The sequence below is a fragment of the Poecile atricapillus genome, chromosome 37 (assembly GCF_030490865.1).
Source record: "Poecile atricapillus isolate bPoeAtr1 chromosome 37, bPoeAtr1.hap1, whole genome shotgun sequence".
In the NCBI taxonomy this organism is placed as follows: domain Eukaryota; kingdom Metazoa; phylum Chordata; class Aves; order Passeriformes; family Paridae; genus Poecile; species Poecile atricapillus.
In genome coordinates, this window is record NC_081285.1 from 1780644 (window position 1) to 1806635 (window position 25992).

The following is a 25992-nucleotide window of genomic DNA, read 5'->3' on the forward strand; positions in this document are numbered from 1 at the left end:
TCCAACCATCCCCACAGAGCATTGGCTACCATCCATGAATCCGTGTAGAGGTAGAGTTTTGGCCACTTCTCTCTTTCAGCAATGTCCAGGGCCAGTTGAACAGCTTTGAGTTCAGCAAGTTGGCTTGATCCACCTTCTCCTTCAGTGGCCTCTGCGACCTGTCGTGTGGGGCTCCATACGGCTGCTTTCCACTTCCGGCTCATCCCTACGATGCGACAGGAACCATCAGTGAACAGAGCGTAGCGTGTTTCTTCTGCTGGCAGCTGGTTATACGGTGGAGCTTCTTCAGCCCGTGTCACTTGTTCCTGCTCCTCTTCATCAGTGAGACCAAAGTTTTCACCTTCCGGCCAGTTTGTAATTATCTCCAGGACAGACCATGGCTCCCAGCTAGAGAATACAGCACATTCTTCATATCTGGTCCTGTCCTAAATGGGCCAAGAGCTACTGCATGAACAATCTCCTGCTTGATCTAGGCAAAGGCTTGTTGTTGTTCAGGACCCCAGTGGAAATCATTCTTTTTGCGGGTGACCAGGTAAAGAGGGCTCATGATCTGACTGTACTCAGGAATGTGCATTCTCCAAAAACCTATAGCACCTAGGAAAGCTTGTGTTAACTTATTGTTGGCTGGTGGAGACATTGCTGTGATCTTGTTGATGACATCGGTAGGAATCTGACGCCGTCCATCTCGCCACTTTACCCCCAGGAAATGAATTTCATGAGCTGGTCTCTTAACTTTGTTCTTCTTGATGATGAAAGCAGCTTCCAGGAGAATCTGGATGATTTTCTCTCCTTTCTCAAAGACCTCTGCAGCCGTATTTCCACACACAATGATGTCATCAATGTACTGCAGATGTTCTGGAGCCTCACCCTTTTCCAGGGCAGCCTGGATCAGTCCAGGCAGATGGTGGGGCTGTGCTTCCACCCCTGGGGCAATCTCCTGTAAGTTATATAACGATAGAGTATAAAACATGTTCATCTTGAAACCAAGTCGGGTCAGATTTGAGTATGTGTATACCCCTGACACCCAGAGCTCTTTAATAAAGCACCTTCATAGAATCATTCTATGATTATGTGTTCCTGAACACTAACAATAGAACTACAAGAATAAGAAACCAGAATAAAACTTTTAGAAACTTTTCTTTCTTCCACTTAACAGTTTCTTTTCTTAAATGATACCATAGAGACAAAACCTGGGATGTTAAAGTAGTACTAACTATACAATAGTCTTTTCATCAGTCTTTGTAGAGACAGGAGTTTTTTCTTGTCATTTTATGGAGAGTTCTCTACAAGAAAAACAGTTTTTCCATGTCTTTTCATTTCCATGCCTGGCGGCCACCCAGAAAAACACTCTGCTATCATGCCTTCCTCCCATTTTCACACTACTCTGAGGTGCATTCATGGGCTATGAACTCAATGTGTATTATTTTAAGGATGAGTTATTCAAAGGCAAAGGTTCTCTTCATTTGTCTCTGTGATCATCTCTGGGAACAGAGGTTTTCTTCTCTCCCTTGGGGCAAAGGGTTTTCATCAGCTCTTCTCTCTCGCTTTGCTCATGCATCTCATGGGATCACAGCTACTCTACCATCTGCTTACTTCATTAACAGAAACTTTTGCTCAGATTTACAGTTTGAATAGTTCATTCCCCCCCAGTATTCTTTCATGAATTAAAGGGGTTTTTCAGAATATTATTGTCTATCTTCATGGCCCTACCAAAAGAATATTTCAGCTTATTAAAGCATCTCCTCATTCTCCATTTATCTGGAGCTCGACTCTTTCTCTTACTGACTCTGATGTTTCCTGTTGTCTCTTTACATGTTGATCTCTCCCACTTTCCTCTTTCATGTAGAGGGAATTTAAGTCTGCAGGTCTCATCTGCGTAGCAAAAGGGTTAAATCTGGCCCAAGCCGCGACCAGGTGTTCATGGTGTCGGATTTCAGCACTGCAGCTGCTGGAAGGCAGCGATGGTTTTCAGCTGTTTTTCAGCCTGTAGCTATCTGTGTGGGCCGTGGCAGTGGGGAGGGGGGGGTAAGATGTCAACAGCCATGGCCCAGCCCAGCCTAGGGCCAGTGGCCCCCCTGAGAAAGGCTTCAGCCACCCCACTGGAATGGGACTCAGAAGGCATCCCAAGAAGTGCTGCAGCAGATCCTGGCCTCAGCCTGCGGCCAGGGGAGCCCCTCAGTCTCCATCCCCTGCCCGGGAGCTGCTGGAGGCTGAGCCAAACCCCACCGGGCTGCACAGGCCACGGGGGGAAAGCAGGGCCAGCCACACCAGAGCTCTGATAGCTTTCAAAGCCAAAACAAAAGCAACCCGAAGTTCCCTGGCTTGGGTTTAAAAGGTGGTATTCAAAAAGGTGATATTACTTTTCAGTGGTCCAAAATGCTGTCAGTTCTGAGGACTGGCTAGCTATTGGCCTGATCTCAAGCAGACAAAAAACTCCCAGCAGCATCTCTCAAGAGTCACTTCCGTGGGTGTTTCCCACTTTTTTTTTTTTAAATGCCAAACTATCACATTCAATGGGTGAAAAAGTTTAGGGTATAAGCTATATTAGAGAATAAAAGACAATATGGAGGATTTAGGGCATTGTCTCTTTCTCCTCCTTCTTCCTTCTTGTTCTCCTTCTAAGGGTTTTTGGGTAATAATGAGTGATAAAGAAATCCACAGTGCAGCACACAGGTGTGGGGTCACTGGGTCATGAAATAAAATAACTTACTTAGCATTTGATTATTGGACAAATAGACACATAAAAGACTTTGGAAAGATTCCTCATTCTCTATTTTGCACCTTTCTATTTTAGTATATATAGCTCCTTGTACTCTATATATAAGTAATATAGATAAAGAAAGAATGAAGAAATAATAAACAACTAAGCCCAAACACAAAAAAACAGTCTCTCTCTCATCAGTCTTGGTCCTAGGGAAAAAGAACCTAGCCACCAATGTTGCACCTTGGAAATTTTTGGAATGATTTGGGGTGATTTGGGGTGTTTTAGGGTGATTTTGAGGGTTTGGGGGGGTTCTTGAGGCAATTTTGGGGCTTTTTGGGGATGCCACTTCCCAAAGATCAAACTCTGAGGGGGTTAGGAGACACGGGAAGAAACCTCAGAGATCGGCCAGAACTAACTCATTAGATGTTAAAGCAGCTCTTACCATTCCCTTAAAGATCTCACTGCTGCCAAACTCCCTTTGGACTTTACAGATCTCTTTTATGTTTTGGTAAGAGAAAGGCTGATTATGTCTATTCACCCTTCTCTTACCAGTATATATGACAGGAGCAGCTGAGGGTATGGCTTCCTCTTCCTGATCCCTAGGGTCCCCATCCCCTGGGTCACTCCCCCCTCCCCCTCCAGGGTACCAGGCAGGGGCCCAGCCCTCACACCATGGGAGCAGGGAAGGGGGATACCCCCCCACCGTGGGAACGGGCTGGGGGCCACCCCCCATCCCCTCCACCGTGTCCAAGGAGGGGCCCAGCCCTCTCCCCCGTGGGAGCAGGGGGCGGACCTACCCCTCATCCCATGGGAACCAGGTGGGGACCCATCCTTCCCACTGCGGGAACGGGGTGGGGAGCATGGGAACCAGGGTTGCAACACCTGGGGGAAGGTTGCAGGGTGATGTCATGCGGGGCAGGAACATGGTGGAAGGGGAGGGATATCTGAGGGAAGGAAGGGGTTGTGGTAGGGGTAAGGGTTGGGGACAGGTGGGTAAAAGGGATTGTGAGAAGAAGAAAGGTAGGATGGAGGGTCCACCACGTGGACGGCCACTACGTGGCCAGTGCCATCTTGGCCCCCAGCCGTGTGGGGATAGCGGGGGTCTTTTAAAGTTAACAGTGAAACAGAGAAATTAAGAATTAGGAAATAAACATAAAGAAATGCTTGACTAAAAGGGGAGTTTGACAAAAAACATACCCTGACACCGTGAACCACAAGAGCGGGAAAAGGGTCAGACTGCAAGATAAGATAAGGAGCTGGAATACACAAACAAGATGCAAAGACAAAGGCACCACAGGATAAAGGGGATTCCTCGGACCCTAAGCCGGAAGGAATGGATTTAAAGTCCCAAAAGGTGGCCAAAGGACTGAAAGGGGCATGGAGCTAATTGTAATATGAAGTGAAGACAGGCGGGGTTAGGAAATTAATATGTATTAGGCGTATTGTGTAAACCTGCTCTGTAAAGGATAAAAAAGGAAAACCAAATCAAAAAGGTGTGCATGCTTTTCAGAGGAGATATCCCCCATGCACCTCAGCGCTGAATCAATTTATACCTACTCTTATAACTACTCTGCGAGTTATAGAGTTCCTTTTATTCCACATATCGTTTTGGCGAGCCAGGCAGGAGGGTCTCTGTCTGGCTGCGGGAGCGGCCGAGGAACGGATTCCCTGGCGCGCCCCCAGGACTTCCCGGGAGGGACCCCGAGCCTTGGTTCGCTCACCACGGGGACAGACAACAACCTGCCGGTCTGTGGATAATGGTATGAATTAAATATCAAGGAAAGGGCTGCTGGTAAAGCGAGCAGAGACGTCTGTCGTACAGCACAGTCCCGGTGGGCTTGCAAGCAGCCGGCCAGGAGGGGCCGGGGACAGAGGGAAAGGATCAATCCTGGCCGATAGCGCGGCCGATGAGGGGGGTTCTCACTGAGCTGATAGAGCAGCCCGTAGCGACTCTGGGGGTGAGTCGAGCGAACCCTTGTTTTGTGTGAATGCTACGTCCGGACACGGTGAGTCACTGAGTGTGTTTGGTGTGTGAATGAGCGAGTGAGACGCACCAGAGGTGCGGAGCGAGTGTGGAGCTCTATCCACGGTTCCGACCTCGAGTTTTCTCTGGAGACTGAGGCGGCCAGAGAAAAGTGAAAGCGACGGGAGTCAGTGTGGGGCAAACCCAAGTGTAAATGAAGAGTGTTGTGCTTGAGTGTTAAGTGGTTAATATTTGTTTTAACCGTGGGTAGACGCTGGTATTGTTGCTTTAATAACCATCAGGGCATATGCTCCACGTGCAAAGTGAAAACTGAAGTTTGTGTGTGGAAAGTCACATTGGGTGCCCAGAAATTGCAATTGTGTGTGAGAATACTGGGAAGAGGCAGTGGAATTGTGTGAGGAAAAGTTTAGGTGGAAACAGGACAGGAAAAGAAGGGGGAAATAATGGGCACTAGACAGTAGAAACAAAGAAATCCCCAAAGCAAGTCCACTAGGTTGTATTCTTGCACATTGGAAAGATATTGCTAGACATGGGGGAACTGAGAACAAGAGGGATTTAATCAGGTTCTGTAAGGACTGGTGGCCACTATATAAATTGGATGAGGGAGTGAAGTGGCCACCTAGTGAAACTTTGGACTATAACATGTTATTGCAACTCGTGCTCTTTCTCAGCAGGGAAGTGGAAAAGGTATCATATGCTGATATGTTTTTCTCCCTTCAAAATCACCCCGAATGGCAGAGGGACTGTGGGATCAGGGCTCCCTCTGACCCTCTGGCATTGGCCCTGGAGAAGGAGAATAAGACTAAGAGGGGGAGGCTTAAGCGGTGTTGTTCAGCACATAGCATAGGGCAAAGATGCACAAAATCAGATAAAGTTTACCAGAATGTGGCCCAGGAACAAGATCTGGCAGACGATTTGCTTAAGCCTCCCCACATAAGACCAGAAAGGGAGGAGGATGAGGATGTGGACTCAGGGGACATAGACACCCCTCCAGTTGCACACCGCACTAGACAACAGACCCACATGTTACAGGCACCTCTGCATGAGGCAGTGGCACCAGAGGGAGGAGTGGTATTGGTTAAAGTTCCCTTCTCCACAATCGATTTGGAGGCATGGGAGAAGGTTGCTAAAAATTACCGCAATGATCCAGTTAACACAGCTAAACGTCTGCGATATATAATAAAACAACACAATCCAGACTGGAGTGATATGCAATTATTATTGGATGCACTGACCAAGACAGAAAAACAATTAATTATAAAAACAGCAGGGGATCTGGCAGAAGATTATTATAAAACCCAGCAATTGGATGTGAAAGATTATTTCCCACTCCAAGACCCATAGTGGGATCCAAACAGATTAGCAGAATTGAAAAAACTAGAAAGCTATCAAGAGTAGATCGCAAAGGGGATGGAAAGAGCCATCCCCAAAACTATAAATTGGTCAGCCTTATATGCAATCAGGCAGGGGCCCTCTGAGTCGCCATCCAAATTCCTCAAAAAATTAAGAGATGTCATGCGCCGTCACACATCACTGGAGCCTGGGTCTGAAGTAGGGATACAGCAGTTAGTTAATTTATTCCTGGGGCAGTCTACGGGTGACATAAGGCGCAAACTCCAAAAGCTTCGGGGGGCAGATGGGAGGAACTTAGAGACTTTGTTAGATGAGGCGTGGAGAGTTTTTAGTAACCGGGAAGAAGGATATAAACAAGGAATGAGGAAGTTTGTAGCTGTTGTAAGTGAGGGAGAGAGAGGAAAACATAGACAGGGATCATATAGACAAGGTCCGTCCCAACTGGGCAGAGACCAGTGTGCCATCTGTAAGAAATATGGTCACTGGAAAAATCAGTGCCCAGAGCGGAGATGGGGTGGCTTCCAGGAAAAGGGAGACCAGGAAAAAGGAAAAATGATTGCATATGTGAAAGAAGATTGAAGAGGACCAGTAGATCTCACCCCAGAAGATCCACTGGTTATAAAATTGAAACTGGGGAACAAAGGGAAAGAGGTGGAATTTCTGGTTGACACGGGGGCAACATATTCAGCCTTGAATAAGACTTTAGCACCTGTGGGGAAGATTATGTTACAGTAATAGGAGCAACTGGTCAACCTGAAAAAGCATATTTTTGCAAGCCATTAAAGTATAAGCTTGGAAAGCAATAGGGCATTCATAAATTCCTGTATCTGCCCAGCTCCCCAAGACATCTGTTGGGTAGAGACTTGTTAGAACAATTACAAGTAACTATTAAATTTAAAAATGGAGAGGTTATTCTGGAGGCAAATGATGAACAGTACACAGAGCATTGAGTTTAATGTTGACAGCCGTTCACATGGAGGGGGAAATTAGTGAAGAAATAATAAATCAAGTATTTCCTGGAGTGTGGGCCTCCGATGTACCAGGGAGAGCGAAAAATGCACTTCCAATATTAATCAAACTCAAGGAAGGAAGACAACCAGTTAGAATTAAACAGTCCCCCCTGAAAAGGGAAGATAAGGAAGGAATTAGACCCATAATTGAAAACTTTTTGCAGTTAAGCTTGTTAAAAGAGTGCCCATCTGAGTTCAATACTCCCATTTTGCCAGTCTGAAAACCTGATGGGTCATATCGGATAGTACAAGATCTAAGGGCTGTTAACAAAATAACTGAGGATCTCTATCCTGTAGTCACAAATCCATACATTCTGCTAACGTGCCTGACACCTGAGCTAACTTGGTTTACTGTTTTAGACCTGAAAGATGCCTTCTTTTGTCTCCCTATCCATGAGGACAGCCAGAAAATTTTTGCATTTGAATGGGAAAACCCCAAAAGTGGGCACAAATCCCAGCTCACTTGGACTGTGTTGCCTCAAGGATTTAAAAACTCTCCTACTCTGTTTGGGGAGCAACTTGCCAAGGATCTGGAATCCTGGGAGGCTCCCCCAGAAGAAGGAAAGATACTGCAGTACGTGGATGACATCCTCATAGCCACCCGGACAACAGAGGCATGCATAGCCTGGACTGTAAGCCTGCTAAACTTTCTGGGACTTCAGGGATACAGGGTAGCAAAGAAAAAGGCCCAGGTAGGGAAGCCAAAGGTAATTTATCTGGGTTATGAGATCAGTGCTGGACAGCGGACTCTAGGGCAAGATCGCAAAGAAGCGATATCCCAAACCCCAAAACCTCAAACAGTGAAGGAGCTGCGAACGTTCTTAGGGATGACAGGATGGTGCAGACTATGGATACACAGCTACGGGTTGCCTGTGAAACCTCTGTATGAACTCATTACAAGCAGGAACAGAGAACTCCAGTGGACAAAAGAGGCCACACAAGCCTTCCACCAGCTGAAGAATGCCCTAATGTCGGCTCCATCGCTTGGATTCCCGGATGTAAGTAAACCGTTCTTCCTGTTTTCCCATGAGAAGCAGGGAATTGCCCTGGGAATACTGGCCCAGGACTTGGGTCCGTATAGAAGAGCAGTTGCTTACTTCTCCAAACAACTAGATGCAACAGCCAAGGGATGGCCAGGATGCCTTAGAGCTGTTGCTGCCGTGGTGCTGAATATTCAGGAAGAACACAAATTCACCCTGGGCCAGAAAATGACTGTATTGGTGTCTCACACAGTGTCTGCAGTCCTAGAAGTAAAGGGCGGGCACTGCCTTTCCCCACAAAGGTTCCTGAAATACCAAGCCATCATGGTAGGACAAGATGATGTAGAGATAGTTGTAACTAACATTATCAACCCAGCTTCTTTTCTCAGTGGGAATCAAGGGGAGCCGGTGCACCACGACTGCCTGGAGACCATCGAAGCCTCCTACTCCAGCCGCCCAGAGCTGAAAGACACCCCACTGAATGACACAGAAACCTGGTTCACTGATGGGAGCAGCTACATCATCAGTGGAAAGAGACATGCTGGATATGCAGTTACCACCTGCAAAGAGGTAATAGAATCTGGACCCTTGCCAGCAGATACCTCTGCACAAAAGGCAGAGATCATCGCTCTAACGCGTGCCCTGGAGATTGCAAAGGGAAGAAAAATAAACATCTATACAGACTCGAGATCTGCATTTGGGGTTATACACGCACATAGAACCATCTGAAAAGAAAGAAGACTGTTAAGCTCGCAAAGAAAAAGCATCAAACACGCACAGAAAATATTGCAGCTACTGGAAGCAGTCCAGCTACCTGAGCAGGTAGCAATTATGCACATTAAGGCACACCAGAAGGTGAGCTCAGAATCAGAAAAAGGAAACGAGCTGGTGGACAGAGAGGCAAAAGGTGAGATAATGATTGAGGGTGCCCTAATTCCCGATGGACAGGTCTCCCTTAAAAGTAAACCAGTATATACCAGAAAAGATAGAAAACTAATTCAAGATCAAGGAAAAAAATATAACCAAGAAGGATGGGCTATTACTGCAGAAAGGACAATAGTCATCCCTTCTCATTTATTATAGTCACTAGTAAGAGAAGAGCACCAGAAAACACATTAGGGAATAAATGTCCTGTATGACTATCTCATCAAAAAAAATCACTGCCAGAAATCTATACTCTACTGTCATTCAAGTAACCCAGCAGTGTGACATTTGCCTCCAGACTAGACCCAAGAATACCCCCAAACCAAAACTTAGTCAGATTAGGAAAAGCCACAGGCCTGGACAACAGCGACAAATTGACTTTTCAGAACTCCCAAGAAAAGGGGGGTATCAATATTTGCTGGTTTTAACAGATACCTTTTCAGGGTGCCCAGAGGCTTTTCCCACCAGGACTGCCAAAGCCCAGGAGGTAACCAAGGTATTGTTACAAGAGGTAATACCACACTTTGGGGTTCCAGCCACAATATCTTCAGATAGGGGGCCACATTTTATCTCAAAAATAGTACAACAAATCAGTTGTCAGCTGGGGATAGACTGTGACCTCCATACCCCTTATCGTCCCCAGTCAAGTGGCCAAGTGGAAAAAATGAATCATTTAATTAAACAGCAAACTGTGAGGCTAAGACAAGAAGTTAATTTACCCTAGCTTCAATCTCTCCCATTGGCATTGATGTGGATCCGAACCAAGCCTAGAGCCAAAGAAAAACTAAGTCCCTTTGAAATGCTTTATGGGAGATCGTGTGGCATACAAAAAAGATTGTCTACCCAAGTGAGAGAGGAGAGGCTGACTGCCTGTATGATAGCCTTAAGCAAGCAACTCAGAGCAATTGAGAAACATGTGGCTGGAGCCCAGAGCAGAAAGCTGGATAGGCCAGTACATCACATACAGCCTAAAAATTATGTGTAAAGTCTCCTACAAAAAAATCTTTAGAGCCACAGTGGGAAGGACCGTTCCAAGTGCTCCTCACCATCTTCACTGAAGTTAAGATCGAAGAACAGAGCGCCTAAATTCACCATTCTCGAGTGAAGAAGGCTCTAAAAGCCCCTTAGAAAGTAACACTGAGTGACAATAAACTGAAACTAAAACTTAGGCAAACAAAATGAGTACACTGCAGTTAAGAGTATTCCATGATTTAGCTTGCAGAAACCTAGTTAATAGAATCATTCTGTTTGTGTTACTTGTAACTATAAATGTAATCCCAGAATTGGAAAGCACCTCTAGCCAGAAAAGTGCTAAATGGCCTCAGTCCCAAACTTTCATTCAACCCACTGGATTCATGGGAAAATATTCTGATATAAAGGATTTAAACCTGTCAACTGTGGTTATGCATGAAAACCAGGTGTATAAAAAGCAAGAATGGCAAAGAGAAAAGTTGTGGTTCCTTCAAAGGACTATAAGAAAAGTAATCAGAATAAGAAGCCAAATGATTAACAAAACTATGAAAAGGCAATTCAAATTAGTGTTTCAACTTACCCCACAGGCAAGCACCGAAAAATTTGTAATCATCTAAGTGGATTGGATTGTTAGTATAACTTCACATTAGTGCAGACAGTAAATGTGGTTTGCCTGTGGAGTTGTGGTATTACTAGGCTCTCATTCAAATTTAAAATAAAAGCCATGCCTATTTCAACAACCAAATCAACTGTAACCCAAGCTCAGGCCACACCACCTAAAATTGAACCTGAAATTTATGAAGTTGGCCCCTATGTAATAAGGAATAGGAGACAACAACAACTTTTATTTAACCCAGAGTGGTCTCTCAAGCGTATTGAATTACTAATGCAAACTAAAATCTCTGAGATTCAGCCAGCCTGCTCCTCTTTCCTAAAGACAACATCTGAGGGCTGGGCAACATGGCTGCAAAAACAAATTTACTTCAAAAGCAAAAGACAGAGATTTAACTGAAATATTAGGAACAATATTAGGAGTCCTAAATAGAATTCATTCAAAAATATTAATGAATAAATTAGCTGCTACAACAAGTGATTTGACCAAACTAAAACAGCCCTTACAATCCTCTTTATTAACACTAAGAACTAACCAATGGCAAATTTCCAAAGTTTTACCAAAATAAGAAGAAACTAGAAGCCAAGACCACAATCTAATAATAAATGCACTTAATATGGCCCAAAACAATGTGTCCTTAGCCCTCAGCTGCATACAAGCACAATTATGAGTACAATCAATAGTTGCTTTAATAATAAGAGAAGGAAATGAAGGTGCTTTCCCAATTGAGATTTGGAAGATTGTCTGGGACAATGCAAACAATTTAGAAAGGAAACTTCAGTTCTGGTGGACTCTGGTAAACTTTACTTATGACCCCACCACCGAGACCGCTACTACTTTTAAACTAACTATACGTAATTCCACAATTTACAATAGCCACCCTATTATTGCATTAGGATTGAATCATGAAAGGACAGGGGCCATGCTCTACCCCTCGGAGCATAGAGCATGGGCCCAGATGATAAATGAAAAATGGCAAACTGTAAATTTAGAATCTTGTGTTACCCGAGAACAACAAAGGTTTATCTGTGAGACTAACACAATTGATGCACTAAATATATGTCTGGACACTGAGCAAAACATTTGCCACTTTAAGATTCATCCAGATACTGATCAAAGACTGTACTTATATATCTTAGCCTAAGCTGTGTATGTTTAAGAACTGCATGTGTTCCCATAGAAATAAATGATAACAATGTAGCCTTACCTACCAAGAATCATTCTAATTTCTGTATTTGTAATTTTGTTAAAATAATAGGGTGTGATTTTTCATATGTGGCACCAGTTACATCCCACCAGTTAATAAGATCTAACTGCACAATGTACAATACATTATCACTTACACCCATTGGAATGAACCTTACATTAATAAGATAGCTAATGAACCACCAAGACTTGGCAAAAATCCTGTAAGGAATTCAAGAAAATGGTCAAAAGACTCTAGTTACTGTTTATCACGATATAAAAGAAATAAGCAAAGTATTACAAAAAGTAAACCAAGACACAAATCATCACTGGTGGGATGCACTTTTTGGATAGTCACCAACTGCAACTGAGATTTTGAACACACTTTGTCACCCTATCATTGTCATACTGACATTAGTAAGTGTAAGTCTGGTGCTATCTATTACACTGCTTGTTTAGAATTGAAAGATGTTAAAATGAATGGCAGTACTGACTTCCCTAGCAGCAGCATATGGTAATGCAATGAGGGATACATACCGAAGACAGCAAGCTGTGGAAGTAGACTGAAAAAAAAAAAGCATTAGTATTGCTAAGTAAAAAAATTTACTGATTTTCTAGAAAAAGGGGGACTGAAACAGAAAAATTAAGAATTAGAAAATAAACATAAAGAAATGCTTGACTGAAAATGGGGGGTTTGACAAAAACCATACCCTGACACCCTGATCCACAAGAACAAGAAAAATGTCAGACTGCAAGATAAGATAAGGAGCTAGAATATGCAAACAAGATGAAAAGACAAAAGCACCACAGGATAAAGGGGATTCCTCAGACCCTAAGCCAGAAGGAATGGATTTAAAGTCCCAAAAAGTGATCAAAAGACTGAAAAGGGCATAAAGCTAATTGTAATATAAAGTGAGGACAGGCAGAGTTAAGAAATGAATATGTATTAGGCGTATTGTGTAACCCTAGTTTGTAAAAGATAAAAAGAGAAAAACAAATCTCAAAAGTGTGCATGCTTTTTGGAAGAAATATCCCCATGCACCTCAGCGCTGAATAAAATTCATACCTACTCTTATAACTATTCTGCAAGTTATAGAGTTCTTTTTCTATCCGCATATCGCTCCAGAGAATCCTGTGTGGGGAGCAGCCTGGGAGCAGGGTTTATATGTCAGGGAGGGAATTCAGAGCCCTTTTCTCCCCTGTGGCCGGAGGCTCTGGCCCTTGCCCTTTCCAAGGGCCCTGCAGCTGCCTGCCAAGGGGCCTTTTTCACTCGGATAAGAGTCCTGCTGCAAGGCTGTCTTCAATCTGCTTTTGCTGCCAATATGCCTGAGGAATGCTCATTGCTTGCAGTCTGAGGCGCTGTGTGTGTGAAGGTGAAACTACAGGAGAGAGCAGCTCTGCTGGGGGCGGAGTTGTCTTTTTCTTGGTGTGTTTTTTTTATTAACTTTCCCTGTCAGCTGTGGGCAGAGCTCTGTAACTGTGTCTGACACTTGTCTGTGGCACTGGGGAGGTGGCCAAGGGGACCTTCCCCGAGCTGTCTGCAGAGAAATCCACATCAGCCCAGGCTGGGGGTGCTCTGTGGCCGCTCAGTTCTGCTGAATGGACACAGCTCTGGGCACTTCCCTTGGAGCATCTCCAGGGAGGGAACGCTGGGGCTGCCACGGCTGTGGTGTCACTGCCAGGGGAACGCTGGGGCTGTCCCGGCTGTGGTGTCACTGCCAGGGGAACGCTGGGGCTGTCATAGCTGTGGTGTCACTGCCAGGGGAACGCTGGGGCTGTCATAGCTGTGGTGTCACTGCCAGGGGAACACTGGGGCTGCCCCGGCTGTGGTGTCACTGCCAGGGGAACGCTGGGGCTGCCCCGGCTGTGGTGTCACTGCCAGGAGAACGCTGGCACTGCCACGGCTGTGGTGTCACTGCCAGGGGAACGCTGGAGCTGTCATAGCTGTGGTGTCACTGCCAGGGGAACGCTGGGGCTGTCATGGCTGTGGTGTCACTGCCAGGGGAACGCTGGGGCTGCCCCGGCTGTGGTGTCACTGCCAGGGCAACGCTGGCACTGCCACGGCTGTGGTGTCACTGCCAGGGCAACGCTGGGGCTGCCCCGGCTGTGGTGTCACTGCCAGGGCAACGCTGGCACTGCCACGGCTGTGGTGTCACTGCCAGGGCAACGCTGGAGCTGTCATAGCTGTGGTGTCACTGCCAGGGGAACGCTGGGGCTGCCCCGGCTGTGGTGTCACTGCCAGGGCAACGCTGGGGCTGCCACGGCTGTGGTGTCACTGCCAGGGGAGCGCTGGGGCTGTCATAGCTGTGGTGTCACTGCCAGGGGAACGTTGGGGCTGCCACGGCTGTGGTGTCACAGATAGGGGAACGTTGGGGCTGTCATAGCTGTGGTGTCACTGCCAGGGGAACGCTGGGGCTGTCATAGCTGTGGTGTCACTGCCAGGGGAACGCTGGGGCTGCCCCGGCTGTGGTGTCACTGCCAGGGGAACGCTGGGGCTGCCCCGGCTGTGGTGTCACTGCCAGGGGAACGCTGGGGCTGCCCCGGCTGTGGTGTCACTGACAGGGGAGCGCTGGCACTGCCCCGGCTGTGGTGTCACTGCCAGGGGAACGCTGGGGCTGTCATGGCTGTGGTGTCACTGCCAGGGGAACGCTGGCACTGCCACGGCTGTGGTGTCACTGCCAGGGCAACGCTGGCACTGCCACGGCTGTGGTGTCACAGATAGGGGAACGCTGGGGCTGCCCCGGCTGTGGTGTCACTGCCAGGGCAACGCTGGCACTGCCACGGCTGTGGTGTCACGGATAGGGGAACGCTGGGGCTGTCCCGGCTGTGGTGTCACTGCCAGGGGAACGCTGGGGCTGCCCCGGCTGTGGTGTCACTGCCAGGGGAACGCTGGCACTGCCACGGCTGTGGTGTCACTGCCAGGGGAACGCTGGGGCTGCCCCGCTCCTGCCCCACCCCATCAGCTCTGCCAGCGCCTCCAGGGGACACAAAGGCTGAGCCAAAGGGTGAGAGTTGCACAAGGGGCTGAGCTGGGATCTGGGACCCATTGGGATCATGGAGTCCAGCCCCCGGCCCTGCACAGACACCCCAACAATCGCAGCCTGTGCATCCCTGGCAGCGCTGGCCAAAGGCTCCTGGAGCTGCGGCAGCCTCGGGGCCGTGCCCATTCCCTGGGGAGCCTGGGCAGTGCCCATTCCCTGGGGAGCCTGGTCAATGGCCAAGCCACCTGCAGAGGAAGAAGCTTTTGCTGATCTCCAGCCCAGCCCTGCCCCGGTTCAGCCGCAGCCGTTCCCTTGGGTGCTGTCCCTGCTCACCTGGGCAGAGATCGGAGCTGCCCTTGTGCTGCCCCTCTGCCACTCGGGAGGAGCTGCAGCCCCCAGGGAGTCCGAGATCCATCTGCTGGGCTGTGGCCAAACTGACTCCGTGCCTGCAGAGCTCGGGGGAAAGGTCCTGCCCTGCTGGAGTCTGGAATACAGTGTGTGCCCTTGTTTCTGATACTTAGTTTTAAGATCCATAAAAACACTGAATTTCATATAATATGAAATTCATGAGCATGTTTTCATGGTGATACATGAGAACAAATGTTAAAGTTAGATAGAAAAAGCTAAAAGTGTGTGTAGATTAGAAAATTTTCTTAAATCACTGGGTGAAAAAGTTAGTTTACAGAACAAGAGACAAGATGGAGGATTTAGGGTGTTGTCTCTTGTCCCTTCTTTCTTCTTCATGTTCTTCTCCTAGAGGTTTTTGGGTAATAGTAAGTGATTGGACAGAAGATGTTGCAGTGCAGCACATAGGTGAAGGGTCATTGGGTCATTAAGAAAAATAATATACGTGTCTATTGTTAATTGGGTAAAAATAGGTATAAAGATAAAATAACTGTGTATTTCAGGGCCATTTTGTGCATCAGACACGAAGTGTGCCACAAGGCCTTGTTTGTGCCATCAGAAGAAAGAAATACACCAGATTGCAAAGATATAACCTTGAGTAACCAGCCTGGAGAGACCTGTTAAGTTTTGTGATGACCTCTTAATAAACATAAGAAACAAGATTCTAACAAGCTTGGGAGTTTTCTTCAAATCATAAGAACTGAGATAAGCAGGGCTCCCCACGAGGGAGGATCCCAAAAGAATTCAGTCCAAAGGAGGCTGAGAAATCCAGGAAGAAAAAGAAAAATACAGAAGAAATGCAGCAGGATCAGAGAAACAGAAAAAAGATTTTTTAGAGAAAAGTTACCCTGCCCTTTCCCTGTCTCTTTCTTAATCACCGCAGGCAATTTTTGGTGCATTGCTGAGCTTCTCCTTTTGTGATTCTTTGCTTCTTTGAACTTTAGAAAATTACAATGATTCCTTCAGTTGGTGTCTGTGTCTTTGGTGCTGACCTTGCCCATTGGTAAAACCAAATTGGAGTACTCCAGCCGGATCACCACAAAATGTCTCTTTTTAAATGCAAATGTAAGGAATCAGTCCCATCTGAAATCCCCAGACAGAAAGACCTTCCCTAGAGTTTATGGCCTCTGAAGGGTCTGAGGTCAGAGCACCATGCAAGCAATGGAGCAGTTGAACCACTGGATGTATTAAAATGCATCAAAAAACTACATTTTGGAGAAGAACTTGTGGGTTTGGGAAGACAAGGATGAATTTTGTTAGCAGCATATTGGAAACAGCACCAACAGAAGGAACAATTGTTTTTGCAATGCTCCCACACGGACCAACAGAAGAAGGTTTTAATCTTGAGCTCATGTTCATTTGTGCAAATGAAATAATAACAATGACAATAGTATACAACAAAATATATGTTTATACATGTGGGAACTGACAATGGTCAAATAAGAGATTTTTAGGCTTTCAGGCATTAGCTTGAGTCTGTGTGAAACCAAGTCAGACTGGCCTGAGAAGTGTGGCCTGGGAAATCATAAGGAGAAATCAAAATAGTCCTTGGAGAAGGAAAACAACCTTTGCGGGTATTGTTTGGATCCTTGTTGTTTACTTGCAAGAAACAGTCAAGGGGTGGTGTTCCCCAGCTGTCCAATGATGGTGATGTGTTACTTTAATGACCAATAAGAGTTTTACCTCTCCGGACCTTCTCAGACCTGTCTATAAAAGAAGATCTGGAATAATAAAACTTGCTCTCTTGTGTAACCCAGAAGAGAGTCTGTGTCGTGCTTCTGCCATTCCTAATATAGCACAACATATATATATATATATCATTAAAAATTGCTAATGTGAAATAATGCTGACAATACTAATTTGTTAGCTTTGGTGTAACGCTAAATACCCTACAGAAAAGAACCAGCCAAGACCCAAATGTCACTGGCAAACTTAGTGAGATTGTATACAATGAAAAAATGAGGAAGGGATGAAATTGGCTATTTTTATAGGATGTGGAATGCTTTGTTTGCTGCTGTGAGAAATAAAGTGATTAAGACTTCTGGGTTTTTAATATACCAGACTATCCACAAGCTGCAGGATTGATTGAATGGATGAAGGGATTGTTAAAAAAGCAGTAGAAAAAATGAGATGTGAACCTGTCCCAGTGGAGAACCCATCTCCCAGATGTGTTCCATGCCCTTAACAATGGGCCCACTGGGGAAATGGAAACTCCCCAGATGTGCACAGCTGGACCTAATTTGCAAACACAGCCGTGGACAGTGAGACTTGGACTGCCTTGGAAATTGTTCTGAGTGCGATGGCCTTGGGCAGGGCCACCCCAGAGGCTGCAGGGCTGGATCTTCATGCACTGGAATTAATTAGGATAAATCAGAAGCAAATGAGAGTTATTAATATCGAAACAGAAATTCAGATTTCTCCAGGACACTTTGGCTGGGTAACTGCTCACTGGAGCTTGGCCTTGAAAAGTGTTCATGTCACAGGAAAAGTAACTGATGTAGATTATCAAGGAGAAATCAAAGTAATCCTTTTAAACAATGGTGAATGAGATTGGATTATTTAGCCCTATGGCACAGTAGCACAATTATTGATATTCCAGTTTTAAAAACAACAATGAAAAAAGGATATCCAGCTCAAATCAGCACTGTTTGTGGAGATAAAGGGTTTGGATCCAGCAGTCCTAATAATGGAGCCAAACTGGGGGTCCAGAGACCAAATGGCCCTCCTGAACCAGCTGAAGGAACAGCTCTGGGGAGAGACAACACTGTTTGAATCCTGAAACCTGGGCTGGAATAATGGGAATATATCTCTGCAGCCAAGTGTTCTCTGCCAGAACAAGCTGATGTTATGGGATATTGTTTTACACATGCTGCCAGACCAAATCTCCCTGTTTGCCCCAATGACCCCTTTGGAAAATGCTCTGATCCATGGGGCTCCATGTGAAGGTTGATGTGACACTGAGGGACTTCCACACCAATTCCAGCCAGGAGCCTGGGTGTCCCTCAGGGACTGGGACCCCAGCAAGCCTTGTTAGCCACAGACAGCGCGGTAAAGCTGAACAGCAAAGGACCTTGGGGGCATTATTCTGGAATTAAAAAGGTGCCAGCTCCATGGACAACAGAATTATTGTTCCTAACCCAAATAAGATTGAGGAAAAAGAATGACTAACCTTGTCACTGAAGTACTGCTTATGTCTGTATGCTGTATCTTGAGAGTCAGCCAGAACCTTTCTGTTTGCCAGAAACACCTCTAGAGTTTCACCAAGGATTAGTCATGAAAAGTCTTACGAAAATGTCAAGATCAAAGTAGCCAAAATACTCAATGTAACTAATTGCTGGGTACGTTCTTAACCAGTGATCTAGTGCAGGGACACTTAGAGAAAACTGTGCTGTGGAACACGGGAACACAATTACCAGTTTTACAGGATTCACTGAGATTTCCCTTCAGGACAAACCAAACCCTGTTCTAGTTGGAGGCCACAATGTGAAAGGATTTCTGTGCTTTACCATCACTCCCAATATCAATGGAACTTGGGGTGCTGGAGCTGGTTAGTGTCAGTGTTACACCACTCCCAACTGCAGGGTCACTGTGAAATTCCTCTGGCCCAAAGGCACAGGGGACACAACAGGGGCACAGGGAGGAGCCCCGGATCTATCAGCAGCCAGTGGGAAATAGAAAATCAGACCTTTGGTACTGGGAATGGGAGCTGCTGGGTGTGTGGACACTGCCCAGAAATGGCTTCCGAAAGGATGGTTTGAGTCCTGTTTCCAGGCAGTATTGATGCCTCCCCTGAGGGTACTTGGGCAACAACAAGAAGGAAGAGTTGGGGCCAAGAGAACATTTTCCACCCAAGGAGTGCCTTTGATTTCAGAAAGCAAAAGATTCTGGTTCACCTTGTGCCCCAGGTGCACTGCCTCATCCTGTGGAGTTTACATTAATGAGCTAAACTGATTATTAGAAGAAGTAGAAAATGATGCTGTTAAACTATCCAATAGCACATCCTATGAGCTCCAACAAACATGACTGGGGACTCCAATAGAACTGCAGGGCCTTGGATTATCTGCTTGCTGGCCAAGAAGGAACCTGGGCTATTACAGGACAGGAATGTTGCACTTCTGTCAGTGCTGGGTGTCAGGAATCACCCTGATAGAAAGAGCAGTAGAAGAGTGGCAGAAAGAAAATTCTTGGTGGGACTGCCTTCATGGCTGCCAGATTGGAGGCTGCTAGGAAATGCATTTGTGGAAATCACCATAACCACTGCAGTGTGAGCACTTGGTGTATCACGATTCCATGTCAGAGCTGCTGTGACACTTTGTACTGGGAAACAGAGAACTGAAACTTGTCTTAATAGAGACACAGTCTCAAGAAAAAGTGGGGATTTGATAAACAACAGAGAATAGCAACTAATTAGGCATGTTTTAAAAGGAATGGGAATTACAGCTCTGAGTAATGAACCTGACCAGCACTTTAATTAAAGAACAAGAGGCGATGCCTTTATGCCTCATACCTAAATCTAAGATTCAATTATTAAAAGAATGGTTATGGAGGTTGAAGTTCATCTGTAGGTCAAAGCACTGACTGAAGACCCAAGCCCTGAACAGCAGGCCTGACTGAGGCCTGAACAACAGGCCCTGAGGCAAAGGTGCCCTCTAGATGAACCAAATGTTGTATTTATATCTGCTCATTAATGCAGCATTGTTAGCAATATGAGCTGTATATATCTGCATTGGTGAAATGTGGATTTATCTTTCTAATGGAAAACTGCTCGGAATATTCACAGAGTCCTTACAGAGGTAAAAGTGAACTTCACTTTATTTCTATCTTTAGCACACTCTTATAGGGTCCTGCAGGGTTAGCGCGGTTTAATAAGCTACTATTGGCTAATACATTTTGTGTATCATTCCTTTTCTTGTACACAACATCATTGTTTTTCTTCATTCTTGCTGCTCTAGGAAAGTTCCAAGGACACTGTCTCTGGAATTGTCGTCTGGGTTGAAAGCTGGGCTGTGCAGACAGGCTTTGACTAAAATATCATGCCCTTGCTTGTTAAAATGTTCTCCTACATCTTTCTGTATTTAGAAGCCAGACAATGCCACATCTGGCTTTGTCTGGGGGTGTTTGGTCAAAGTCAACTCCCTTGGTTCCTCCTCGAGACCTGGCCAGGCTTTGGGAGAAACCAACAGGAAAATTAAACCAGATGTTCCTGCACTTGAAGTGCTGTCAGTTTTATTCAACATTGTCAAAGCTGGGCTCTCTCACAGTAAGGCTGGAAGCCATACCTGTGTCTGGATGCACCTGCAGGAATTCCCAGTGTCCAGGAGTTGCTCTCCAATCCTTGGCTGTGACAGCTTCCCCCAGCTGATGTGTGGATCTGGGTGATGGTAAAGGCTGAGGGGAACTGGTGCTGGATCTTTCTAAACCATTACGGGCAATCTTTGGTAGTGATGATTGGGTGCATTGCTGAGCTGCTCCTTTTGTAATCCTTTGCTAATGATTATGGGCTTTGCTGAGCTTCTCCTTTTGTGATTCTTTGCAGATTTGCACTATATAAATTATACAATTCCTTAAATTGGTGTCTGTGTCTTCAGTGCTAACCCTGCCCACTGGTGTAACAGGGCCCCCTCCTGCCTAAGTGTTATCTGGGAAGACGAGAACCATCACTTTAAATATCCCCTCCTTTCTACCTTCTTCCCCCCATGTTATACACAGAGTGTGATATCCTATAGTCTGGGATATCCCTGGGGTCAGTTTGGGTCACTTGTCCTGGCTGTGTGAAAGGCCTTGTCTCTGCAAGCTCAGCAAGAGCAAAACCATCTCTGTGTGATCAGCCCTGTGCTCAGCACCCGACCCCAGCAGTGTCTCAGTGCCAGCATCCGTGGCACCGGTCCTCACAAGGGGTTTCCATGGCAACTGCCAGGACAGGTGACCCAGGTGTGGCGTCCCAGTGAGGGTTGCCATGGAAACAGGTCCCAGCACTGATCCTTTCTGTCTGGCTGAGCTGACCTTTGGCCCTGGCAGTGGCGTTTGCTGCTGGTTCCACGACGCCTGAGCAGCCAGCGCGGCACAGGGCAGGTGGCCGTGGCACAAGCCCCCAGCAAGGGATCCCCTCTGGCTCTGGGCAGTGACAGCAGCCCTGGGCAAAGGGCTGGCACAGTGGGGTCAGTGCAGTGTCCATGGCAACAGCCCCTTGCAATGGCCCAGGGCAGGTTGGGATGATAATCCACCCTCACAGCTGGCCCAGGGCAGCTCTGCAGTGCCCTTCCCCACAGCCTGGCTGCACAGAAACACTTCCAGGGCTCTCTGCATTTCCCTTCCCTCACTCCTGGGTCACTCACACACCTCCCAACAACCCACTGGGTGCTTTCAGCTGAAAGGAGTTCAAAGTTGCTCTGTCCTTCAGCATTTGGTCTAATTCTGCCCTAAACCAACTCAGGATTTGTGTTTATTGTACAACTTCCTGCATACTGAGAGGGATGATGGGTTTGTCTTTACAAACAAGCTGTGGGTCTGCTGATAAGATGAAACTATCACTGAGAGATAACAGAAACAATGGGATGGACTCCACTGAAAGATGAAAGAGGCACTGAGGAAGCACCAAGAATTCCACAAGAGTTAAGAATTAAGAAGGGATTATGCATTGTGGGGTGGGGAAGGTATTGAAGGTATCAGGCGTTCTGGGCAGTCTGTACCTCTCAAGTACCTCAGCCTATGGGGAAAGGGAGAAGGGACAAGCGGCCGGGAATTAGGATAAAAGGGAGGCTGAGCCCTCCAAAAATTTGAGAGACCCCAGGGGAATGCCCCATGGCCTCTCCCTTTATTCAAATAAAGAAGAAGGACTCCTCTGTCTCCTTTTTGGACATAAACCTCTGGTGTTTGTGGATTAATTTTCCTGACAATACCTAAAACATTCCTTGCATGGTTCTGCCTTGGAGGCAGCTTGGCCTTGGAACACACTTGAGAAGGGTGTCAGTTTGCAATGGGGAAACTCAGGAGTTTTAAATTGCTTCAAAAAATAAAAGAAGAAAACCCCTCTTTGCCTGCATACAGCCAGTTCTCTGAGCAAAGCAGGTGAGTGAGGAGAGACAGGATAGGCTGGGGAATGTGGAGCAAGGTTGTCCACACTCGGTCAGACCTCAAGGCACAGCTTCTCTGACCTGGCCAGACCTCCTTAGGAGAGACCCTGGATCAATATTGATCACTGAATGCTGCCATCACCTCTGCTCTAAATAGAACAGGAATAAATTGCACACTTTAAAAGAGGAATATGTTTCCTAGAAGATCGTTGAAATATTCCTCCATAACTGTAGTAGGAAACTTTCCCAATGAACTGCACCAGACCAGAGAGAAATCAAGGCAGAGCCATGGTTTGTTGGGATTTGCTTCATCCTAATGAGCCCCGTGGTGCATTTGGAACTGACCCCTTGAACCTCAGGACCTGAGAGGAGATTGCACAAACCTTTCCAGGAGTCAGTCAGAGGAAAAACCCAAAGTGTCTCAAAGTATTAATGGGTCCCACTGAGGTCCATCCCCAACACAGGCTCCTTGGAGAAGAGAACTGGAAGCCGGGATTGCATAAAAACCCCTCAAGAGACTCAGTGTGGGAAGGCAAAATCCAAAGTACCTTAAAAACCTTGAATATCTCAAAGCATTAATAGCTCCACTGAGTGTCAATGCAAAGCTCTTAAGGGACTCATTAAAGCAGATAACTGGGGCCATGATTGCACAAACCTCTCACAGAGTCTGTATCAAAAGGAAAACACCAAGTACCTTAAAAGATTGAAGTACCATGATCCATTAATGAGCCCCACTGAGTGTTGTTACTGACAAAGTTTCTCAAGGGACTAATTAAAGCAGAATTGGAGGCCATGACTGCACAAACCTCTCAGAGATGCCAGTACAAAAACAAAACCCAAAGTCCTTTGAAAACTCTGCAGTCCCCGGGAGCATTAAGGAGCCCCCCAGGGCCATTCCTGACCAAGGCACCTCAGGGGATGTGGGGGATTTTGGGTTTGAGGGAGTTGAGGCTGCCTGGGAGGAACTTGGAGGTTGCTCAGGGCTTTGGGGACCCCAGGACGAGCAGCTCTGGCTGTGCTGGGAGACCCTGGTGGAGGTTCTGGAGAGCTGATCAAGGACCCCCTGTCCCAGAACTGTCCCCATGTCCCCCGGTCCTGGTTCCACCACCCAGGACTCCCCTCCCTACGTTGTCACTCCTCTTGCCTGTTCCCGTGCCATACCTCTCCCGGTCCCGTCCGGATCCCATCCCAGTCCCGATCCCATTCCCAGCTTCAGTCCCTGTCCCATATTCTGTCTGGTTGCCGTTCCCATATTCCCAGTCCCATATTCCCCGTCGTGTTCATATTCTCCTATTCTCGGTCCCGATGACGGTCCTGCATTTCCATTTCTATATTCCCTGTCCCGTTCCCATATTCCCAGTCCTGTTGCCGTATTCCTGTTTCCGATCCTGCTCCCATCTTCCTAATCCTCAACCCATAGTCTCTCTCTGGTTGCTGTTTCCATATTCCCTGTCCAGTTCCCATATTCCCATTCCAGGTCCCATTCCCGCTCCCTGTCCTGTGTTCCCGGTCCTATTCCCGGTCCCTGTGCTCATTTCTGGGCCCATTCCCAGTTCCTGTCCCGTATTCCCGGTCCCTGTCCCATTCCCAGCCGCTATCCCCACTCCCTGTCCTGTATTCCCGGTCCCTGTCCCATTCCCTGTCCCCATTCCCGGTCCCTGTGCCCATTTCTGGGCCCATTCCCAGTTCCTGTCCCGTATTCCCGGTCCCTGTCCCATTCCCAGCCGCCGTCCCCATTCCCGGTCCCTGTCCCTGTGCCCATTTCTGGGCCCATTCCCATTCCCTGTCCCCATTTCCTGTCCCCATTCCCGGTCCCTGTGCCCATTCCCGGGCCCATTCCCAGTTCCTGTCCCGTATTCCCGGTCCCTATCCCATTCCCATTCCCATTCCCATTCCCATTCCCATTCCCATTCCCATTCCCTGTCCCTGTCCCCATTCCCGGTCCCTGTCCCCTCTCACCAGACGCCGCCGCCATCGCTCCGGCCCCTCCAGCCCTCACGTGACCAGAGAAACACTGGAATGCTCCCGCCCACCAATCACAGCGCGCGATCGCTCTGTTATTTGCATAATCACGCCCTTTCTGTTTGGCCACGCCCACCGCGGGTTGCAGTCCTGTCCGGGCGCTGTTCCCTCCCAGTTCCCCCCAGTGCTCCCAGTAAGAGCCGCACTGGGAGGGAAAGCGCTCCCGGTTCCCTCCAGTGCTCCCAGTAAGAGCCGCACTGGGAGGGAAAGCGCTCCCGGTTCCCTCCAGTGCTCCCAGTAAGAGCCGCACTGGGAGGGAAAGCGCTCCCGGTTCCCCCCAGTGCTCCCAGTAAGAGCCGCACTGGGAGGGAAAGCGCTCCCGGTTCCCCCCAGTGCTCCCAGTAAGAGCCGCACTGGGAGGGAAAGCGCTCCCGGTTCCCTCCAGTGCTCCCAGTAAGAGCCGCACTGGGAGGGAAAGCGCTCCCAGTTCCTTCCCGGTGCTCCCAGTAAGAGCCGCACTGGGAGGGAAAGCGCTCCCAGTTCCTTCCCGGTGCTCCCAGTATCGCTCCCAGTGCCGCGCGAGGCGGGGCCGCATTGGGAGACGCCCCAGGGCAGAGCTCGGCTGCTTTTGGGTGTCGGCAGCTGCCGGGGCCGGCCTGGGAGAGGAGGAGGAGCGGGAGGAAGAGGAGGAGCAGGAAGAGGAGGAAGGGAAGCAGCGGGAGGAAGAGGAGCAGCAGAACCACGCGGTTTCCCCGCCCGCCCGCAGCTTCCCCGGCTCCAGCAGCATCACCTGACGCCCCCCCGGAACCCGCAGGTGAGCGGGGAGGGGGACTCGCCCTAAATCCATCGTGGGAGTCTCCGGGAGGGTTTTCTTGCAGGGCGGGGGATATTTGGACCTTGCAGGACCGCAGAACTGAGCAGCAGATGCCCTTTGTGGGGGTCCCACGTGGCGATCGCCGCTATCGGTGGGCAGAGGGGCGATATCGGATTTGAGGATCCCCGGAGGAGCCGGGGGAGAACGCGAGAGCCCCGGAGTGGGGAGAGCACAGAGGGGCGATCCCGGAGCCAGGAAACCCCTAAAGCCTGCAGGGGGTGGGGGAGGCTGCGATGAGCAGGGTCCGGGCCCCCCCGAGACTGAAAGGGCCGGCGACTTCTCCAGCTGGACTTCGGCAGCGGCATCACCACACCCAATGCGCTCAGCCCTTTTTTTCCACCCAAACCAGGATGTCCCATTCCCAAACCTTGGCCCGATGGAGGTGGAGGCAGCTGTGAGGAAGAGGAAGATGTCCCGGGAGCCCCAGGTGAGGAGGAAGTCAGTGCCCCTTTCCCCCTCTCTCCTGCTCCATCTCCCAGCCCAGCCCGGCCCCCGGCTGCAGGACAACCCCGCTGCCGACGCCGTCCTGCCGGGGACGCACTGGGGGGGATCTCCTTCCCCTTCCCTCTGGCACGGAGGCAAATCCCATCCTCTCCTTGTCCTTCCTCCCCCAGACAAGAAACACTTATAAATTAAAAGCTAGACTTGCCAATACATCAAGCAATATACTAAATTTATTAATTTGTTCAATAAAAGGGTGATCAATGACAAGTCTGGGTGCACAGGCATCTCCGCCCCAAGAAATGCACAAATTCAGATCTCAAACTTAGCCTCATATACCATTCTAGGCACTTCACTTCCTCAAGTTTTCAGTTATTTTCTACTTCTTTTTCTTCATAATCAGCAGTTGTGGTTTTTGAAGATCTGTTGGGGAGGTGGTCTGAGATGGTCTTCTCATGTCTCTCCAGCCTCCCATTCTTCTTTTAAAATATCTTTCTTCCACTAGCATTATTTTTGGTTATACAGTTTGTT

The 25992-nt window shown here is 47.8% G+C and overlaps 2 protein-coding genes across 2 annotated transcripts in view; one reads left to right on the forward strand and one right to left on the reverse strand.

Moving 5' to 3' along the window:
* On the reverse strand, positions 1-24993 carry LOC131591033 (uncharacterized). Its single transcript, XM_058861463.1, has 4 exons — positions 24887-24993; positions 24666-24802; positions 24144-24178; positions 1-937 (listed from the first exon to the last, which is right to left on the reverse strand). The coding sequence occupies exons 1-4, from the start codon at positions 24991-24993 to the stop codon at positions 470-472; spliced, it is 747 nt and encodes a 248-aa protein (XP_058717446.1). The 3' UTR covers positions 1-469.
* Positions 24440-25992, forward strand: part of LOC131591034 (oocyte zinc finger protein XlCOF28-like) — a 16457-nt gene continuing 14904 nt past the window's right edge. Inside the window, exons 1-2 of the mRNA XM_058861464.1 lie at positions 24440-24960; positions 25370-25447. The gene's annotated coding sequence lies outside the window, so the exon portion shown is untranslated. The remainder of the gene's footprint in view (positions 24961-25369; positions 25448-25992) is intronic.